A 22,179-nucleotide genomic window follows, 5' to 3' on the forward strand; every position below is an offset into this window, starting at 1 on the left:
ACCTGAACATGTGAATTCCAAACCTAGAATATGCGGGGCTTCACTATAAGATGGAACGTCAAGGTACCCCTGTATAGGCAATTCTTAAAAAAAAAAATCCCCTATTTGCGGTGTTTCTCTGTTTTTTATTACCCATGGATTGCCAAATGCCCATAACGTGGTTTTCTTTTTTCCCACCGCAGGACTATGACCTATGCATTAACTGCTACAACTCAAAGGGCCACGAACACCAGATGGTGAAGTGGGGCTTGGACTTGGACGATGACAGCAACAACCAGGGAGGGGAGTCTTCCAAGAGCCCCCAGGAGAGCCGACGTCTCAGCATTCAGCGCTGCATTCAGTCGCTGGTCCACGCCTGCCAGTGCCGCAACGCCAACTGCTCCCTGCCGTCGTGTCAGAAGATGAAGCGGGTAGTCCAGCACACTAAGGGCTGCAAACGCAAGACCAACGGTGTCTGCCCCGTGTGCAAACAGCTCATCGCGTTGTGCTGCTACCACGCCAAACACTGTCAGGAAAACAAGTGCCCCGTCCCCTTCTGTCTCAACATCAAGCACAAGCTCCGTCAGCAGCAGATCCAGCACCGCCTCCAGCAGGCTCAACTGATGCGCCGCCGAATGGCCACCATGGCCGGAAGAGGCATGCCCATGCCGTCCCCGCCTACCTCGTCGGCCCCCGACACTCCCAACTCCGTGCAGCAGCCTCACACGCCGCAGACCCCGCAGCCCATGCCCAATCAGCTCCCGCAGAAACCGCAGCCGCTGCAGCAGCCACCACCCTCCAACCCCGCCAACGTGGGTCAAGGCTTCCCCAACAACGGCCGCAGCAGCAGCCAGCCCCCGACACCCATCCCACAGGGCAAACCGGGGCCCCAGTCATCCCCGCTCCATCAGCAGCAGTCGCCTCTGCCCAGCTTGCCACACCAGCCTCAGCCTCAGATTCCACCGCAACTGCAACAACAACAGCAGCAGCAGTTGACGGCATTGAAGGTGGCCAAACAGATTGAGATGGCAGAGATGGCGGCCAAGGCAAAGCAACAACAGCAGCAGCAGCAGCAACAAAGTTACGCCATGAACGGGCTGCCCATAAACCATCCACGCATGGTGGGCCCCATGCAGAGCCAGATGCAGATGATGCGGGGGCCCCAGGTGATGCAGGCTATGCAGCAGGGCCAGTGGGGTCCCGGAATGCAGAGTCCCATGCAGAAACCTCCAGGGCAGCCACCTCAGGGCCCGCCTCAACAAGGCGTCATGGCCCCCCAGCAGGCTCAGGGAGCCGCCATGGTGCAGCAAGGTCAGCTCATGCAGAGAGCCATGATGCAGCAGGGGCTCCAGATGCCCGGAGCCATGCCTCCCCAAGGGCCCTCGCAGCAGGGCATGGCGCCAATGCCACAGCAGCAGAACATGCTGCGGGGGATCCCCGGTAACATTGCCCCCAATGCCTTGCAGGAGCTACTGCGTACTCTCAAGTCTCCCAGCTCGCCCCAGCAGCAGCAGCAGGTTCTGAACATCCTGAAGTCCAACCCGCAGCTCATGGCCGCGTTCATCAAACAGAGGACGGCCAAGTACCAAGCGAACCAGCCACCGCAACAGCAGCAACAACAGCAGCCCAACCCTCAAACCATGCCGGGGTCTGCGGCAGCAATGCAGGCCATGATGCAGAGGCCTGGGATACCCCCTCAGCAGCAGCCTCCACAGCAGGTGGGTATGGCACCCATGGGACCTCAAAGCCAAATGATGAATGTGGCTCAAAATGGGAACCCTCAGCTTTACCGCAGACAGCAGCTATTCCGGATGCAACAGGCACAGCAGCAACAGGGAGGCATGCCTCAGCCGCACGCTCAGTTCCCCCAGCAGCAGCAGCCGGCAAGTTACTCCCAGCTCCGAATGCAGCAGCAGCAGATGGCTATGCAAGGAGGCGTTGGGCCGATGGGCCAGCTCCCTCCCTCGTCCCAAATGGGCCAAGCTGGCATGGGCATGGACGGAGGCCAAAACCTCCTACAGCAGCGCATGCTCCAGCAACAGCAGATGCTGAAGCAGCAGATGGGCTCCCCGGCGCAGGCCATGAGCCCCCAGCCCCACATGCTCCAAGGCCAGGCTCAGGCGACTGCTCACCTACCCGGTGCCCAAGCCTTGGGCAACTCCTTGGGTAACCAGGTGCGTTCACCGGGTCCGGTTCAGTCACCTCGGCCGCCGTCGCAGCAGCCCCCGCGTTCCAGCCCCTCTCCGCGGATACAGCCCCAGCCCTCGCCCCAGCACGGCACCCTTCTCTCCAGCTCCCCTCATCCCATCATCGGGGGCCCCTTGTCGGGCCCCATGGAGCAGGGACACATGGGAACACCGGAGGCGAGTTCCATGCTATCGCAGCTTAACACGCCCAACCGAGGGAGGTTGAGTACTGACATGAACATGGTGGGGGACACGACGGGAAACACGCTGGAGAAATTTGTTGAAGGATTGTAGCAGGAATCTAGGAAACTCGAGTCACAAGGTTTGTTTGTGAACTTTCTGCTAAGCAAGTGACTGCTTTTTATTCCGACACCGTGTGATTTCCCCATCAGTGCTGCACAGAAGACACAAAGGATATATTTTTGGTTCAGACCGGCCATGCAAGAATTGATGCTGTGGTCTTTGTGTTGTTGAAATTTGTTTTCATTAGTTTATGCTCTGGTAATGACGTTTTAAACAAAACCTCTCAAAGCAAAATATCTCCCCTTTTATTTTTTGTTTTTTTAATTTTATATCTTTGCAAATAATTATTGTATTTGTGTTGAGCAAGACTGTAAAGTTAAGCTGGGATTTTTTTTTTTGGGGTGGGGGGGTTACCAGGTTTCACTTCTTTGCTCAGTTTCTCTTGTTCCAGGCTAATTTATTCTAATATGCCATTTTTCAAAAAGGACTGCCTTTGGGAAAGCCTTAATTTTCCTTCCTGCTTGCAGACTCTATGGAGGATGATCCATGTTTGTATAGATTTAGGAACTATTGCACACAAACACAATAGGCAGGTGTTCAAAAGCCAGAATGTTTGTTTTTTACTGGCCTTGGCTCAGTATTTGTCTTGCATATGTACAAATAATCACTGTCTCTCTTTCAGTCCCAATGAATTCTCTTCAAGTCCTTTTGCCTGTGGTGAGAAATTATCATGTTAAAACTGCTGATTTGTGTTCAGTTATGCGCATTGTTTTCTATCTTACATTAAACTTGAATCCACGATGACCTGTCCTCTAATGTAAATCAAACGGCTCGTCAACACTGTAAATATGCAGAAAATAAGAAATCACTGTACAAACTGGTTCAAGATGGCTCATTTCCTACTTATATACCATATTGTTTAATAAACCTGTGTGCCACAGACTCTCTTGGTCATTTCTTTTTAGCATGACAGTTTTCATCTAGAACAGTGGTATCCAAACTCACTCCTCGAGTTGCGGAGTCCTGCAGGTTTTGGATGTTTCTCTTCTCCAACACACCTGAAGCTCATCAGCAAGCTCTGCATGAGCCTGATAACGACCCTGTTCATTAGAACAGGTACGTTGGGGAAACATCCAAAACCTGCAGGACCTCGAGGACAGATTTTGGACACCACTGGTCTAGAATCTATGTGACCATTTCTTGATTTGTCTTCCCACCCGGTGTCTCTACAAAACAGCATACCCATCGGAGTAGCATAGCTTGCAATCGTGTCCATGCACTGTAGGAAACAGGTCATGCGCCATAAAAACAGGTCAAAACTTAGGACCCCCACCTTTTAAATGAAAAGTTTAAATGGCCACCTTTCCAATTGACCACTTTGACCTTCAAGACAAATGACATTTATGATTAGTCTTTCAAATGCAATGAAAATACTGAATACACATAAGTGTAAATAAGTAGTTATAGAAAATAAAATTACCTGCATTTGTAATAAAATAAAATAAAAATATATATGTATATATACAGTTCATCGCTATTTGTCATCAGGCGTTTTCATAGACACCTTCCGCCGAAGACGGGAAGGTCCTTCGAAGAGGGGTCCTTCCGCCGCCAGTGTATCTTCGGCGTGTGTCCCCTGGTGTGTTGACATCTGCTGTGCACAGTCTCGTCTTCGCTGTCACCATGTCACGCTTCCTCATTTTAGCCCGGTTCGGCATCACGTCTTTGTCCGCCAGAACTACTCAGAGGGTTCCGCCATGTGTACGAGGGCTAAGCAGTTGTGTCTCGCGCTCCTTGACACAAGGTAATGTCTGCTAGCATAGCCGTGTGAACGGTCCCAGCGTCGCATGTAATTTCATAACCTTTACATATTTTACAGCCAGTTTGTGAACATGTTAATGTGTTGTTAATAGTTAGCCTCGTTGACTCTTCTTTAGAGTTTACATTGACTGACTATGAGTATGACTAGGGGTTCTCGCATTACGATAGTTTATACGGTGGAGAGTGGCGTAAAGTGAATGTACAAGCCTTAGTCCAAGCGCAGTAGTAACGTCTTGTTTGTAGAGTACAGTCTTGTGTATGGACAATACTTTTTTTCTCAATTTGATATGATTTGATGATTGACAATGTTGACCTTGACTCCGTCCACCTTCTCGTTGCTAGACCCGCAGGTTGAACCCCAGCAGAGGTGGAGCAGCCGGCCCAACCCGTGGCGTCTTCAGCAGTCTTTCTACAGCACACAGGAGGCTGAGAAAGACCCTGAAGAGGAGCCTTTGCACACCATCATCAGCGATTCAGAGACTGTGCAAGGTGCTGGAACTTGTATATACATTGGTAGGATTTATTTAAAGCATGTTTTTTAAACTTATTTCTTCTGATCTATCCAGGCAGCTTCGCCAAACATGAATTTCAGGCTGAGACCAAGAAGCTTCTGGACATTGTTGCCAGGTCTCTGTACTCAGAGAAGGAGGTATGATAAGTGTGTACTCAGGCCCCGCCCCCCACCCCAATATTGACCTTTTGCACGTGATGTCACAGCCCTCATCCCTACGGGATGCTCGACGGCAAAAGAGCCACTTGCCTGTATTGTAACCATTGAATCTCATACAGCGTAAAGTCCTTTATCTAATCGATTATCTTATAAAATGGTCATATCTTGCTGTGCAGTTGGTTGTACAGACAGACAAAGGAGTAAACCAAATGTTGCATTTTATCGCATACCTACTAATGAAGACGAACAACGTCGATTGATAGCAGCAATAAACAGAAAGCAGTAATTTCATGACTCCGGCTCCAGAGTGAAAAACTCCAAGCACAAAGACAAAATCCCCCATTATTTAACAGTCAAATGCACTTAATAGTTTTGAAGAAGGTGCATTTTAAAACTAAGCTGTATGTTCGTGCAGTTGGAGTGGACGCTAACTATCTGGCTCGTTAATGTAATTTGAAATGCAATTTGACACCTCTGTAACAATCTTTGTTAGAGTGTACGTTTACTAGTAAAATGTATGAACATTTATCTACTAATTACAACATTTATCTACCAACCTCGCAAAAAAAGATCGCTGCAAATCCGTGAATACTTTTTGGGCATAGCTTGCCACTACGATAGTCATTTGTTCCATGCTAGTAAACATAGTAACATAACATCATCACAGCGTTTCAATATAGAACGGACTATGTAAAAATAAGTCAGTTAGCATGATAAACAAGTTTTACCTTTGCATTACGAGGTATATTGTCCCCCGGTGTGAGCGTAGCATCTCGTCCCAGAGACTTAGCCAGCGACGAGCTTTTAAATCAGCCTCGGTGTAAGGAGAAGAGACGGCATTGACTACATAATGATACAGGTCGTGCGCTGTGAATTCCGGCAAAGTCGGTGATTTGACTGACTTGGTAAAAAAAGCAGTCAACAGAAGGTAAGGGCTGTTTTGAAACTAGCGATCTCCAACTTAAGTAAATATCGCGCTCCATGTGTCCCGACTAAATGTGCAACTTCGACTGACAGGGGAACTTCGGTTGAAGTAGTAGATTCCATGGCTCTATGGGCAATAATAACTTTTCATTTGTAAATTAACAGTCGCTAAGTCACTAAGTCGCTCCGGGTCACGTCTTCTTCCATTCAACAATCATTTCCTTCCGCCGTCCGTCATAGGGCAGTCACGTAATCACGTGACGTCGGTGCAAATGGTCAATAGCATAAGGGATTCATTCTAGATCCGTCTGCAATATAGAAACCATACAAAAATAACAAAACAGCTAACAATTTTTAACATATTCCTTAGCACCTTTTGCTCTCACACAGTTCTTTCTCCTAAGAGGCAAAGCGTGATTGCTTCAAGCTATTTGTCATGGTTGATGTGACAAGACACGGCTAGGCGCCCGCCGGTCAGTGTCATATAAAAAAATAAACAATATATACAAGCTGCAAACATTAAGCATTTTACAACATTCAATCTTATTTACAATTTCATAAAGACCACCATGGATGAAATATTGCAGTCATGATTTCGCTACCGGTGTTACTTACCCCCGTGATAAATTGTATCCCCTGCCACGGGATCTTATAACTTTTACCAGAGAAAAGTGGAGATTATATGAAAAGGTCCCTTGTAAACAGGTATTTAAACATCTGGAACAAAACAGAAAAACAATAACATTCAGTCATCTGAGCTTTTTCTATACATAAATGAGATTTCCTTTCGTGCAGGGTCATAAACACACACCCAGAGCCCACTGCAGAACGTGAACGAGCACTTGCTTTTCTTTTGCTTCTCCGTGATAAATTCTTTTTTCTTGGTACAAAACCCTCTTTCTAAAACACACGTGTTCATGTGTTTACTGAAAAACATGCGCTGTACCCGTGCCAGGGGATCAGGGTTATTATAGTTTTGGAATTTTAATTTAGTTCGTTTTTATTTCCTTTTGAGTTTTGTTTTTTAAATTTAGTTAGTTGTAATTAGTTTTCAGGGTGCTTCTGTTTATTAGTTTTAGTAAAAAAATAAAAAGCTTAGTTTCAGTATTCAAATTTTTTTTAATGTGAATTACTTGTGTGCAATATTTAATAAACACCATGGTAAAATGAAAAAAAATTCTTACCTTGCGTAGCATTTCGGCGAGCCGAGCCATTGGAGCCAAACGGTGGACCTATGGAAATTAAATTAGCAAAGATGTCACTGTAGTAATTACAAACCTTACAAACTACTACTTGCTACGCCGGACCGCAATATAATAGGGGAACACTGTATAATCAAAGCACTCATTCAACCGACACACACAAAATGCCCGCCTGCGTCTCTTTATCCCTTCTAGGTGTTCATCAGGGAGCTCATCTCCAATGGGAGCGACGCACTGGAGAAACTGCGCCACAAACTGATGACCGCAGGCGGCCAGACTGCTCCAATGGAGATCCATTTGCAGACAGATGCTGCCAAGGCTACCTTCACCATACAGGTGTGAACATAATGTAGATTCAGGCAACTTTGTGTGTTACACACAAAACAATGTGACATACAATCAAGATAGAATATAAAAAGCACAATAACAGGGATGGAATGTTAAAATGATGCATGGTGTAGGGTGTGTTTTTTAGCTTCTAATAAATAAAGTTTTTTTCTAAACAATATAATTAAAAAACCTTTACCTTTATTTCAAATATATTATTTTGAGAAAAACTTAATCCAACTCTTAATTCAAGTTCATTTATTCAGTGGGGGGAAAATCCCACGTTAAGATATATTTTTTTGCGTCAAATCATGTGGCACAATAATTAGCAACCTTGATGGACTTGCTTACGTACAACCCCTTTTTGCTTACAAAACAGCACCTAATCTTATCCTATAATGTAACAGAAAACATTTGAAAAGCACTGCTTTAAGGACAAATGCGTAGGCCTCATCTCCTCCCCCCCAAAACCATTTTTCTAATTATAACGTTATATTAAAATGTTACAGGCTTACGAGTTTCAACTGCACAAGTGCTCATTAAAATTCTGACATTTAGAAGGCCTACAATGCAAATACATCAAAGAACTATTTGTGCTGTTGAGCATTAACGTGTGTTTCATGGAGAGGAAGTATTGTAATTAGACTTTACACCTTTTTCATTATCTGGATTGGGATTTGACAATATTTAGCATTTTCTGCAAAATCGGTGCTCAGCTGTAATGGCTTTAATTTTCTCGATCGACCAATCACGTCATTGATCGGCTCCACGAAAAAAGATATAACATGTTATATTTAATGTTTATCAGCATTTTTTGAAGAATGTCAATTATACGTGGTTAATCGCTATACGCCTGTGTGTTCCATGCGATTGACTGGCAACATTTTCACGGTCTACCTCACCTACTGCCCAAAGACAGGCTCCAGCATGCCCGCGACCCTCAAGAGGATACGCGGTTCAAATAATGGCTAAAATTTCAAATGTAACACAGAGTCCACTAAACGAACTTGCAACGTTTAATCACAGCCGATTGCTTGCCTACAAACTATGACTTGTCTTGCTTAAGTACCCAGCCATAGCAAACATAGGACATTTACTATTAGCTAGCACGAACGTTCCATATAGCAATAAATTAAACTTGTAACATTTAGCTGATCTGTAATTAAGTCTCACACCCTCGACACCGCTTGTTAATAAACTTGCAGCTTACCTCAATATGCATTTTCAAGTTTGACGGTGAGTTTTTAAAAGCCATAGATGGTGGCACTTAGGTTCACAAAGTTTGCAACGCATTTGAAATGAGTTAGAGTAACTCCTCCAAGTACGACCAGGAATGTGCGATGGTCGGCTGCATTTTCTGGCAGCTGGCACTCAGTTGGGACGCGGACATCTTACCGGCACGCCGTCTTATGCCTTGTGTATGGCGAGTTGTCATTGATCTGTTATGTGTCACGTGCAGGTGCAATGCATCGTGTAATAACTAATCAAGTCTCAGAATGGCATATGTGTATACTTCTCATCCAAGATCCATCCGCAATAAAAATCACTTGATCTAGCCTGGCACAGTTTATCCGGATTGGTGTATTTAACAACAATAAACTGGCATAAAAACAATAGTAACAGCCAGGACTTCGGGTTTTTTTTGCGTAAGGATAAAGATAAGGTGTTGAAAGTACAATTATTTGCATAAAAATGTAAGGAGTAGAAGTACAAAGTAGGCTGAAAAATGACTACTCCACTAAAGTAGAAATACCCTAAATTTCGATTTAAGGAAGTATTTTTACTTTGTTACGTGACACCTCTGATTAGACATCAAGTGGGGTGAAGGCCTTAAACTTGTTGGGGGCCTCAACATGCCCAAACCAATTTTTGCAAGTGTCTGTCCAGTAAAAATGTATATATTTTCAAGGTCCTGAACACGACTACGCCTGCCTCCTGATTGTTGTTTTCTGGGCAGTACTGCCAACTAATGGATGGACATCTTACAATGTTGAATCATTTTACAGTATTTGAAATTTCCAACAGGACACAGGAGTGGGGATGAACCATGAGGATCTGGTTGCAAACCTGGGAACTATCGCCCGTTCTGGTTCAAAGGTAGCTGCTCTAACTTTTATTTTATTGATTTGATTTTTCTTATATCCTGTACATGCACTAAGACAGATGCAACACACAACAGATTTTTCACATGTAGACCTGATGACAAGAAAATAATTTGCATGTGTTCTTGCAACTCTTATATTGTGTGGTGTACTTGAGATGACCAACACATTGCACCGTACACATGAAAATACAAAGAAGAAGAGTGTGTAGTAGAAGAAATAGAAGAAGTTAGACTAACTGCATAACACACGGTAATCACTCAGGATAATCTTTTAGAGACATCTGAGATTCTTGCTGTTAGTGACTGAGATGCAAAATGCTCAGATTTGGCCCACTATGCTCAACGAGACTCATCCAAATCCTCCTTGATCTCTGCAGGCCTTCTTGGACGCGCTGCAGAACCAGGCGGAAGCCAGCAGCACCATCATCGGACAGTTTGGCGTCGGCTTCTACTCGGCTTTCATGGTGGCCGACCGCGTGGACGTATACTCGCGGTCCGCTGAGCCCGACTCGCCCGGATTCAAATGGTCCTCTGACGGGTGAGGGGTGTACGCCACAGACAAATGTATTGGGCCATACCTATAACTCAGTAGCCCACATCAGCCACATTTGGGCCGCCACATCATCGAGTTTGTCTACTTCATGTTTCTTGCAAAATTGTTTTTTTCTTTTTCTTTAAGCAGCAAATCTGTCTAAAACTTACAATTATGGACATGCATGTTTTTGAAATGTGGGAGGAAACCCACGCAAGCACGGGGAGAAAATGCTAACTCCACCCAGAAAGCTCGAAGCCCAGACTCATTCTCATGTCCTCTGCACTGGGAGGTGGACGTGCTAACCAATCATCCACCGTGCCGCCAGTGTTAATTATATCAGCCTTTTTTTCTTTTCTTTTTTTTTCTCAGTAGTCCAGTTTCAATCACGTTTGTTAGTTTTTATCATAGTAAGTCAACCTCATCCCCTTATTTCGTCCATATTTAGTCGACTATAAATCTAGCATTTTAGCCTTTATTTTAGTCGAAGAAAACAGAATTTTATTTGTCTAGTTTTAGTCAACAAAAGCTGTCAACGTTTTAGTCTAGTGGCTAATAAGGCTCCATGCTATGAGCTAGTAAATTAGTTAGCGGTCGGATTAACATTGTTGGAACGTTATGGCCGTTGGGTTAATGTTACGTTATAACTATAATTTACTTCTCTTTTTTTCTTTTTTTTACCTTTCACTGTGAATCCACCTCCTGTCTGTCTCGCTAGCTACTGATTTGAAGGGGGGGGGGTGTGGGGATGACATGACATGACAGATTAGCAGAGACAACATTTTTGATTTTTGTTCATGAACTAAAATGTTCATAGATTTTAGACCAGTTTTGTGAAGTACTCTTTCGTCTCGTCTACATTAGTCGACGAAAATGCATACTGATTTAGTCCCAGTTGAGGGTTTTAGTCTGGTCTACTTTTAGACCGGTAAAAATGTGTGTTGACGAAATTATTTTTGTTTATTTTCCATTGACGAAATTAACACTGGTTCGATGACACTTAACTTTAGCTCGGGGGCCTTTGAGATCGCTGAAGCCAGTGGCGTCCAGCAGGGAACCAAGATTGTGTTGCACCTCAAAGACGACTGCAAGGAGTTTGCTTCCGAGGACAGAGTGAAAGGTAAATTCCTCATCCGTTCATCCGTCCCTATTTCTGTGCATTTTGCCATAACAATAAGCTCTTGTGTCTCCTTCAAGACGTTGTGACCAAGTACAGCAACTTTGTCAGCTTCCCTATTTTCCACAACGGTCGCCGGCTTAACACTCTGCAGGTGGGTTAGCTAGCATGCTACTTACGGGTTTATGGATAATGATGATGCAGACTCCATACAAATGGATCAGATGGTGCAATTTTGATTATTGGGCGAAGTGATCCCATGCACTGCCATATTCGTGTAATTCTGTTTTGGACAAGTTTCATATACAAAGTAATATATTACATATAATAAGTTTCTGCCATTTTTAATAACATTTGGTACTTGCGGTCAGGCGTTGTGGATGATGGAGCCCAAAGAGATCAGCGACTGGCAGCACGAGGAGTTTTACCGCTACGTGGCGCAAGTGTATGACAAGCCACGCTACACGCTGCACTACCGCGCCGACGCCCCACTCAACATCCGCAGCATCTTCTACGTCCCTGAAACGGTGAGCTCTTTCACGTCTGAGGCGGCCGGATCACGAGACCATTAGAAGAGAATGTTGCCGGCTTCAACTGCATCTTCGCATGAACAGAAGCCGTCCATGTTTGACGTGAGCAGGGAGATGGGCTCCAGCGTGGCGCTCTACAGCAGGAAGGTTCTCATCCAGACCAAAGCCACTGACATCCTGCCAAAGTGGCTGCGCTTTCTCCGGGGTGAGTCGCCTCTACCGCTAGCTAGTGGCGCCTCCAATTTAATGATAACTCTCATCCCTGCTTTATTATTCCTTGTGTAGGTGTGGTGGACAGCGAAGACATCCCGCTCAATCTGAGCAGAGAGCTGCTGCAGGAAAGCGCTCTCATCAGGTACGACCATGTTTTTAAGGCCTGATCTAAAGAGATGAAACCGGAGGAACATTCCATGTAGTCTTCATAGTCACCAGCATTGTCACAGTCAGAGTATTCAGGGGTGGAGATGAGTGGTGGCCAATGGTAGCCACGGTGCTCCATCGAGCACAAAATTTACAATTGTAATAGATTTGTATGAAATAAATAAGTCATTATTAGAACAAGTGCATCTTCAGTCAACATGTTTTTAGCCAACTTTAGCTAGCAGCGCCTCTCGGAAACCTGCCTCAAAATAATCCAGAGTTCCTCGCCTCAAATGTCACCTCACAAATGATTGATATAAATGGACATAGCCACCAATAAAAGTCGAGATGCACCATAATGTGGCCATTCAGCACAAAATCCAACAGAAGATGCACGTCATAACAACAGCATGCTACCTTGGAGCAGAAGCGAATGTCATCATCAGTCCGGTCACTGCGGCGAAGGTTTGAAATCCAAATCGAGATGATCTCCAGTTTGGGAATCTCTTTCTTTAACGGCTCTATTTTTACTTTTAATTGAATTGAATGTTGAATCGAAATATGAAACTTCAAGATGAAAAGATGATCGCGACGGTCCTCCCAAAGTGAGTCTCCCCACCCCAAAAGGCGCACGCAGTGGAGTGACCTGTAACTACTATACAATATTTTAGTGTTGCGTTTCTTAAGTATTGCATTGAATAACAAACTGTGGTAAAAACATTTTCATTTTCTTTATGTGACCAAGTACATTTGAACATAACATCCACAAAGTTACTTGTCACAGACTACACCAAATGATGGCAAATAATCTTTTAATTCACACAAAATTATTACATCAAATTTCCACTGCGGTAATATGACCTCATTTAAACCCAAAAATATCTCAAGGAGTAACACAATAAAAGAACCAAACATTGTCTAATGATGCCTCAGAAGATGAATTGTAAGCTGAATGTGATCTTCAAAGTTGAGGCTGATTTCATCTGTTGAGAGGTCAAACTTCTAAGGGAGGTTGAAAGGTTTGAATCTCGGACGATGGCCTTACCTGTGCTTTCCACTGATATTTTAATAGTTTTTCACACTTTTTCCTAAGGTACTGGTTGCTATAGAAAGATGCAAGGACCAAAATTTTATATTCTTTTTTCTCAAAAAGGGAATGAATTATGTGTAGAATTCGAGTATATGAATAACTTACCATCATTTTTATTTTTTATTGACACGAGGACCATTTTCCGGTCACGTGTGCTTCACGTACATTGAACTTGCCTTAATCTCACGTCCTTTCAGGAAGCTCCGTGACGTCCTGCAGCAGAGGGTGATCCGCTTCCTGCTGGACCAGAGCAGGAAGGAGCCAGAGAAGTACAGCAAGTTCTTTGAGGACTACGGCCTATTCATGCGCGAGGGCATTGTCACCACCCACGAGCAGGACATCAAGGTGACTTTGTCGCGCGCTCACCTCACCAAGCGGGTCCCTCGTGCTCATTCCGCCTGCCATGTTTGCGTAGGAGGACATCGCCAAGCTGCTCCGCTATGAGTCGTCGGCACTGCCGGCGGGCCAGCACACCAATCTGACGGAGTACGCGTCCCGCATGAAGGCGGGCACGCGCAACATCTACTACTTGTGCGCCCCCAACCGCCATCTTGCAGAACACTCTCCCTACTTTGAGGCCATGAAGCAGAAAGACATGGAGGTGAGACGCGAGAGAAAATATGTTCGAAAAATGTTCAGAATCGTTCATTCTCTCCATAATCATCAGATAGGAGAGGATTAATCAACAACTAGAAATCAAATTAATCTATAATTATTTTTGATAAACTAATTTGTTTAATTTAAAATTGTCCAAATCTTTGGAATTTCAGCCTCACAGCAGCAAATACGTATTACGTATAATCTGAAAATGTGTCAATATGCACTCATATGTTGACACAATAACCCCAAAAAGTTTCTCCTGAAAAAATGTCACCAATAAACAAGGTCAAAAATCAACGCATTAATGTCAGACCGCATATCGAAGGTCTTGTAAGGACTTTGTCACGGCCGCTTTTAAATAAAGACAAAGGGACCGAAAATGTTTTTGCTTGAAAATTTCACCACTATCTAGTGCCGGGCGATATGGGGAAAAAATTATATCACGATATGGGCCATTTTATATCACAATAACGATATACCACGATATTAATATATTTTCAGTTCTTCCAAAATTATACAACGTACTTTGCTTTCATTTTCACACTTTATTTTTAAGTGACATAGCGTCACAAATGAATCCAGTATTGATGCAATATAAAACAAAAACAAAAGGAGGCACAGTAGCCTACACATTTTTTAAAAGGCATCAACAATGAAGTTCAGACATTTTCGGTAATAAATAAAATGCAAGCCCCCCAAAAAAAATTTCAAAGTGCCAAGTTTAAACTTTCTCATGTCTGTAGCTTTGTAGTGCAGCTATAGTAGTAGATCAACAGTACCTAACATTCTTTGCATGGGGCAAATGCAATTGTATCAAAATAAACACAAACATTCTGTTTTACAGAATCTGTGGCCTTGTAGTGCAGCCAGAGCAGTAAATTATCTGTACACAACATTACTACGCAAATATTGCAGAGGTAAAAAAATGAAAACAAACACATTTTGTTTCCAGTTCCAGAAATATGTAGTCTAGTATTGTGCGCAAAACTAGCAAATGAAATACTTGAAATCAAATATCAGTCAGAAAACATAACTCTGTTTAAGGCGTCACCCTCAACTGTCAATAAAAGTGCTAACATAACGGGCTGGGCTACATGTGGAGGTAGGTAGAAATCACAAGTTAAGAGCCATGAAGGTAAGTGGGTCAAAAAACATAAAACATATGTTTCCACTCGCACTGAAGACCCCCTTTTCTGCTCCACGGACTTCGTGAAACAAAATGCAACCAAACGAGATGTACCCCCTTTTTTTCGGTACATGTGCTTCTTTCTGTGGAGTTGAAGATGCAACTTCTTCCATTTCAGTGGCTGTTGTTTTGCCTTCTTCCTTCTCCAACGTCTAGACGACTTGCGTGTGTTAAAAAACGTAAAAGCAGCGTGGCGTCGCAAATCCAGGCGAGCTGCTGTTAAATGTCAAGTAAAACAAAATGACGTATTGGTTGCGGAGACGTAAATTCTTCTGCAAAAGTCATTTCTTACTCTTGTTTGGTGCGTAGATAATCCAAGTGCATGCATACTGACAAAAATAATACTTAAGCGCTCTAATACTGCATACAGTATAGACATCTTTGTCTAAAAAGAATGTAAATGACGATAGGTAAGAAAGGGCACAATAAACATTTTTCTATCGTCATGGCGAAATATATCGCCCAGCACGACCACTATCCATTGCTTCTCTCTCAGGTGCTGTTCTGCTACGAGCAGTTTGATGAGCTAACCTTGCTCCACCTGAGGGAGTTTGACAAGAAGAAGCTCATCTCGGTGGAGACGGACATCGTGGTGGACCACTACAAGGAGGAGAAGTTTGAGGACGGCAAACCCGGTGCGCTGCGCTGCACTTTCGATTTGGCTCGCGTTCCATCCGATGCCCGCCTTGACCACAATTCTGTCGTCATGTTTTTGGCCAGCATCGGAACGGCTGACTCAGGAGCAAGCTGACGACCTGATGGCGTGGATGAAGAACGCCCTGGGCCCTCGCGTCACCAACGTCAAGGTAAAAACAAAAGCATGATGTCCATTTTAGGTTTACGTCCACGTGTGTTCTTTCAAACGAATATGCGATTGTTCTGTTCAGCTTACTCCTCGCCTGGACACACACCCCGCCATGATCACCGTGCTGGAAATGGGCGCCGCACGCCACTTCTTGCGTACGCAGCAGCTGGCTCGCAGTGCCGAGGAGAGAGCCCAGATATTGCAGCCCACTCTGGAGATCAACTCGGGGTGTGCAACTTCATGACTAAACCTTTTTTACGGCATCAAAATGACTGCTGTGAAAAAAGTGTGCACTTTTTTGTGGTCAGGCAAAAGCCTGTCTCACATTAAAAGTATTACTTTGGCGCCATCTGGTGGCATCTTGGTGCTATGCGCTTACGTTGAGCTAAGCGGAGGAGCTCCATTTAGTCATTCTGGTTTCTTGTGACATGATGGTGGCGGTATAAAGACGTAGGGAAGATAAATCTCCCAGGGAGTACACAGCCTGTCACTGTTTAACTGTGATGTCTTGCTGTCTTGTAGACATGAACTGATCAAGAAGTTGCACGCGCTTAAGGACTCCAACAACGAACTGGCCGCACTGCTGCTTGAACAGGTAACACTACCTGCACAATATAGAACAAACATTGAACACAATAATTGATGCCACGCCTAGTGCTGAAGGGGGTGCGTGCGGGTGGGGCAAAGAAGCTGGAGGGAGGATGGATGCTTGTCTGCAAGGGGAAAAAAACAAAAACAAACTCCTCATACTGTCCATCAGATTTTGAACATGTTCAAAATTTCCCTGTAACAGGAAATATGGTTTGAGAGTGTGTGGCGAGCACCTTTGCAACATTGAACAAAGCCAGGCGAAAAAAGCAACACTTGCTACGTACGCGCATCCTCGGAAGCCTGCGCCTCTCAGTGAGATACGGGATTAAGAGAATCTTCTCCAAAACAGGGCAGACATTTCCCAACAGAAGAAACCGGATCATCTCCTCAAAGCTCAAGTATTTAAAGGATTACTCAACAGGAAATCAGACTCTTGCTCCACCCCTCACTAAGATGTGAAATCGGCGCTCAAAGGGGGTGTTGCCTGGAGGACTGTTGGGTTGCGAATGGGGAGAGGGTTGGGCGTGGTCTTGCTGTGATTGATAGCAGCAACTCACTAAGAAGCCGTGTACGAGAATGAGATGTCGGCCTGGCGGGGGACTACGTCATGCGGAACAAGTGACGGAGTACGCATCGTCTCGTGCAATGAGAGGACGAACAGCCAAATTGTGTTCATCTCAGTGTTTAACCTTAAGATGGCACCAAACACACGGTTTTTGCCCCAAATTCATGCTTTAAAGCTACTGAACGTAGAATATTCCATTTCGAATCGCTACTGCCACCTGCTGACGAAAAATGAAACTGCACATATCGTTCTTCACATACACACCATGCACATTACGTCACACCCGTAGACAGGGCGCGGGAAATTCTAACCCGAATCCAGTCTCAAAACTATTGGCCAAAGGCTTGAAGGAGTACCCATTGTGAACAGCTAAGGTGTTAATCTACTAATTAGAAGGCATTTCAATCATAAATGGTCAAATAAAAAGCTTATTGTAAAGTTATTTTGGGGAGAAAAGAAAAGTTCAATATTGCAATTTTAAACAAACATGTACTAAAATGTCAAAATAATGACCAGGACATGTAGACAGCATTTGTCGACACCAGTTTATACAGTTTATCAAGTTATTCATTAACTATACAAAAGTTATCTGAATGCTACTTACGCCCACCCCCCGTTTTTGTATTGCATTATTAAATTTAGACTTTGTTGTATTTTTATAGGAGAGCTTCAGTGTTGTTTAAATTAGTTTAACAGAAAAAAATAAAAGCTCAAATTATTAAAAGTTAAACTGGAAATAGTTAAGGTTTTTTTGTACTTTAAATTATTTTGTAGCTACATATATAGTAAATAAATAAAGGGATTTTTTTTTTAATACATTAAAAAAAAATTGAGATTATATTAACCCATCAAGGCCTAAATTGCCTGGCAAAACTTGCCTCTCGAACCTATGGGTGACTTTAGAATCACCCCCAAAAAAGTTTTCCTGGAAATTCAACAATATTTAAAATAATTGATATCTCAGCTCCTGAAGCTGATAGAAACATAATCCCCCCCCCCCCCCCCCCCCAAAAAAATTCGAACAGTTTATTATTATAAACCTTTACTAGCCTATATATATGTTTTAAATATCAACAAACAACTGTGTCGCATCTGCGGTTATATTTACCTCCAACACTGGAGCACAGTTATAATGACCTTGTGGGATTGAGTGGTAATTATTCGTCATTCCATCATAAAGCCGTCAAAATTTTCAACATCCTCATTGTCTACAAACATATTTCTTAATGTGTCACTGTCGACTGGTTACACTGATTCGAAGTCCTCCTGCGCCGTCGTCATTTATTGCGTAACGCCACGAATCTGCGTTTCCCATGACTGCTCAAATCAAATTGACATGCTAGCGCTAGAGCGCTCCCGGCTTTAGTGGTAGAAACATGTTAATGCGCTCTCGGCCGTAATTGGTTAGATCAGAGGTGAGCATCGACGGCCAGAGTCCTGCAGGTTTTGCATGTTTCCATTCTCCAACACAGCTGATATATGATCACCTCATCAGCAAGCTATGCGTAAGCCTGATAACTTTTGGGTTAAAGCAGAGCTTTTTTTAAAACCTATTTAGCTTTATTTCTAGACAACGAAATAAAGTTTTATTATGTTGTCACATTTTTCTTTAACAAAACCCTTGCTTCAGTTCCATGGGATTATTAACCTGCAAAAAAAAAAAAGCTCCTCAAAATTAGAAAGTTCCTCAAATGTTGCCTTTTGATTTGCAAAACAAATCATTTCAAGCCTTGTTGTCAAGCAATAATCTAGTAGTCAAAGAACTTCAGAATTCAACCCCAAAAATTCGGAAATGTAATAAAGATTTAATTCCAACAACTCTGGATTGAACTGGAAATCTCAAGGAAAATGTGGTCAAAAGAATTAAACTATTCATCTTGAACAACTTTGAACTGGAGCCGAGTATAAATATTTAACTGAAAGCCACACCCAAACCAACAGGTTGAGATTTGGCTTGAATGTGGAAATTAAGAAACTGCTCAAATAATTCAGAAATCAACTAAAATTTTCAAAGAATATATGGTTCAAAAGTCAAACAACCCCTCTGAAATTAAGTTGAAATTTGATTCCAACGCCCCTCTTGACCAATTTTGCTCGTCCTTTGTTCAGATTTACGACAACGCCATGATCACGGCGGGATTGAACGACGATCCCCGACCGATGGTTTCCCGCCTCAACGAGCTGCTGACGAAAGCGCTAAAGAAGCACTGAGAGAAGTACTTTACTGTAGTACAGAAGACTTTTGTGGCTCTGAAATGCGAGTGGAACATTCAAGCTTTCCCTTGAGCACATTTTTGTTTTGTTTATCTTGTTTTTTAACCGCCCATTGCATTTTTGACTGGAGAAGGAATACGAAAAAAGCTGTCAGCTTCCTGAAAACGTGGTCAAAATTTTACTTAAAAAGTAACATTACACATATGACATTACACAAGCGACGTCCCTCCAGCGTTCACGTCTGAAGATGCCAAGTCAAAATGGCCGCAGTTCAAGTGGAGAGGAAGCAAGGGTCTGTACTTTCAGCGGCAGCGTCCTGGGCGCCATCGTTTTGTGTCCATTTCCTCTCTCTGCTCCCAAATGACTCGTCCTGCGTTTCGGGCCGCAGTCCCCAGACCCGTCTTGTGACTGTCGAGATCCAGAAACTTCACCCCGAGGAATGTCAGGAAAGTTTGTCTATGTTGGCTAGGAAGCGCTGCGCCCACCACTCGTCCAGATCTATGGGCACAAAGTCTGAGGAGAAGACAGGAAGGAGAACCATCACAAATAGCTTTGACCTATCCCAAAAAAAAAGGTCATATAAAGTCCCGAGTCTTTGTGAATGATAATTTGTGTGCTTGACATGAGCAATCAATCACAAGGAACAAAGACAAGTCATACTGACGGTCCATGTGAGGGCTCGGAGTGTCGTCTTTGTAGTGGACCGCCGTCGCGCTTCCCTCCTTTCCTGTCCCCTGGACCGTCCCTTGCTCCTGTTGGATTGCCTCCTGCCAGGCTGCGCGTAGGATTACGTCACAAATGTCATCAATAATAAAGTTAGCCTTTGATGTAGATACATTCTAGTATTGTTCATTACTACAACCACAATAAGCAACATCTTGTTATTGCAAATTGTAATCAATATGCCCTTCGTATGATGCAATGATCAAAACATTGCATAAATAAGGTCACAAATTGTACAACAATTGAGTCATTCCTCATATTGATGGGAGCTGTTCACATGTGTAATTACTTTGTCAATATGTGCTCAAGAGGTCCGAATGCGAACGTTACAGAAGAAATTGGTTCGAGAAGGAGCGGCGGCTCGAATTTAGGAACGCCTAAATCTAATGGGAGCTTTTCAGATGTGTAATAATTTTGTCACTGCACCCCTCAAAGAATGGCCCGAAAAAGATTTTTTTGTATAAAATTTTGCTCATAAAGGTCCGAAATCAACATGCAACAAACCACATACATGTTCTAAACGATCCTGAGAAAGAACAGTTCAGATTCTCATATGATGTAAGAAGATGAAGAACATGTTTTTGCTGGAAAATATACAAGAAACACAAAAAGGTTTTTCAACAATACCAGTTTGGTATATCGACTTTTACCTTGCATGTGTGTCACTCGAACCAATGTTGATTTTTAACGTGAGCAGCCTGTGACTTTCACTAAAGTCAATTGGGGGAGGTGCAGGGGGTTCTAACTTTGTGACCCAAGTTAATTCTTGGGGGAGGGTATTCACAAGTGTAAAACAAAAGTGCTGCCTTTTTTTTGGGGGGGGGCTATCAGAGTGGGTGCAGCTGTTTGGGTGTAGTGCGAGGTTGTACAGATACAAAATACATGCGTTCGTGTAGCTGCTGTTACAAGGTCCAACTGGAAAGACGACAAAGTGTGCGTGTGTGTGCGTTGCCTGTCTTACCCTCATACACAAACTTTACGTTGTCTTCGTGGGCCGCCACCAACTCACACTCCTGCTGGGGGTCGGCGGGCAGACTCGGGGCGGGCTGGTGGTACTTTTTGCCGTTGGGGCGGTTAAAAACAATCTTTGGTGCGGGGAGACTAAAAGCCAATAGGGAGGAAAAAAGTCAAAGCAACTTGGTTGACAACAGCTGAATGAATGACCATGTCACCTTTGCCTTTGTTCAAGGTCACACACAAGGACAATAAAGGCAGGGTGTCAAAGGCTGTGCAGCACACACAAATACACCTCTGGATAAAATTGAGACAACAAAAAAAGCACTGGACCTTAATTAGCATTCTGGACCTTAACTAGTATTCAGATTCTGACTATTTGTCCATTTAACAAACAATAAATGTTACTCAAACATATACCACTAAATTAATAGAAACTGATCATTTATTTGGCAGTGTGTGTGTGCGTGTGCGTGTGTGCGTGTGTGTGCGCGCGCGCGTGAGAATAAGTTGCCAAAGGTTTGTCCTGCGCTAACACCACTTGTTAGTGACACATTGACAGCCCCAGGAACACACCAAAAACATTGTGGCGTTGTCGTTTTTACTCTTTCCCCATTGTCCATGAACGCAACACTCACCCGGGCAAACTCCAGGTCGTCTGCTTGTGCTTGAAGTCGTTTGTTTTGTTGTCGAGCGGTTGCGTTGGCCCTAAAACGCCACAAATGTTCACTAAATGTATACATACAAATACAATGATGTTTTTTGTACTTGCCTGTGCGCCGTTGGGTCATCAGTTTGCTTGGACCTCTGGTGATAGTGTACATCATGCAAAAAGTCACACTTGGTTCCTTGTTTTTCCGGGCTTAAAACAAAGGCTTTTGTTGGATACGTTCCGAGGGCGAAAAGGTTGTGTAACAAACCAAAACAAGAATAGTTACGCCACTTTTAGAGTTGAAAATGTGTCCTGTGGCGACGAACAATGTCACTCATGCTGCATTCGTAAGAGGTGAGGGGCATGAGCCGTCAAACGCAGCACTGGCCCACGTGCCTCTCACGCCCCCTCGCGTCTCTTAAAGAGACAGTGCCCCTGAAACAAGAAGCAACGTTATAACGCCATTGTAAAGAGTGGAACGGTACATCATTTTGGTTTATTTTCGTACCTTTATAATGTGTTCCACTTAAGTGTTGTAGCTTATCACCAGGGCCCTTGGCAAGATGCTGTTTGGGGGCCCCTGCCCTCTAGTTTGACAAACAACAATGAAGAGATTTCTAACACTTGTTTAGATGGTCTCCTAAGATAGCAAATTCTATTACACTTTATGAACAAAACAGACTAAGGTTAAAATTAAACATCTTAAGTTGACAGTCATTTTTACATCTATAAATAAACCGGCTTTTGAGTGTTTAGACAAATGTTTAATTTCTATCAAACACAACAAAACAAACTCAATTTTCA

At 43.6% G+C, this 22,179-nt stretch overlaps 3 protein-coding genes across 5 annotated transcripts in view; 2 read left to right on the forward strand and 1 right to left on the reverse strand.

The window, feature by feature from the left end:
* crebbpb (CREB binding lysine acetyltransferase b) overlaps positions 1-3,350 on the forward strand; it is a 52,003-nt gene extending 48,653 nt beyond the window's left edge. For both annotated transcript variants that reach the window (XM_077556143.1, XM_077556144.1), the window contains one exon: positions 183-3,350. In XM_077556143.1, the coding sequence (XP_077412269.1) occupies positions 183-2,459 (2,277 nt within the window). In that variant the 3' untranslated portion in view covers positions 2,460-3,350. The remainder of the gene's footprint in view (positions 1-182) is intronic.
* Positions 3,351-3,986: 636 nt separating this feature from the next.
* Positions 3,987-19,877, forward strand: trap1 (TNF receptor-associated protein 1). Its single transcript, XM_077558594.1, has 18 exons — positions 3,987-4,212; positions 4,572-4,718; positions 4,796-4,878; positions 7,221-7,361; positions 9,378-9,449; positions 9,834-9,994; positions 10,999-11,108; positions 11,186-11,259; positions 11,477-11,632; positions 11,720-11,840; positions 11,921-11,990; positions 13,283-13,430; positions 13,501-13,686; positions 15,368-15,506; positions 15,592-15,677; positions 15,759-15,904; positions 16,199-16,271; positions 18,942-19,877. Exons 1-18 carry the CDS (start codon positions 4,092-4,094, stop codon positions 19,041-19,043), a joined length of 2,136 nt encoding a protein of 711 aa, XP_077414720.1. The 5' UTR covers positions 3,987-4,091; the 3' UTR covers positions 19,044-19,877.
* Positions 19,413-21,782, reverse strand: LOC144044274 (MAPK regulated corepressor interacting protein 2-like). Of its 2 annotated transcripts, XM_077558596.1 has the most exons (5): positions 21,496-21,780; positions 21,362-21,431; positions 20,731-20,870; positions 19,711-19,821; positions 19,413-19,559 (listed from the first exon to the last, which is right to left on the reverse strand). In XM_077558596.1, the coding sequence occupies exons 1-5, from the start codon at positions 21,548-21,550 to the stop codon at positions 19,489-19,491; spliced, it is 447 nt and encodes a 148-aa protein (XP_077414722.1). In that variant the 5' UTR covers positions 21,551-21,780; the 3' UTR covers positions 19,413-19,488. The 2 variants fall into 2 exon arrangements, with proteins under 2 accessions (XP_077414722.1, XP_077414721.1); XM_077558595.1 differs by lacking the exon at positions 19,413-19,559 and having other exon boundaries at positions 19,622-19,821; positions 21,496-21,782.
* Positions 21,783-22,179: the final 397 nt, after the last annotated feature.

This window comes from Vanacampus margaritifer, chromosome 2 (genome assembly GCF_051991255.1).
Source record: "Vanacampus margaritifer isolate UIUO_Vmar chromosome 2, RoL_Vmar_1.0, whole genome shotgun sequence".
Classification (NCBI taxonomy): Eukaryota; Metazoa; Chordata; class Actinopteri; order Syngnathiformes; family Syngnathidae; genus Vanacampus; species Vanacampus margaritifer.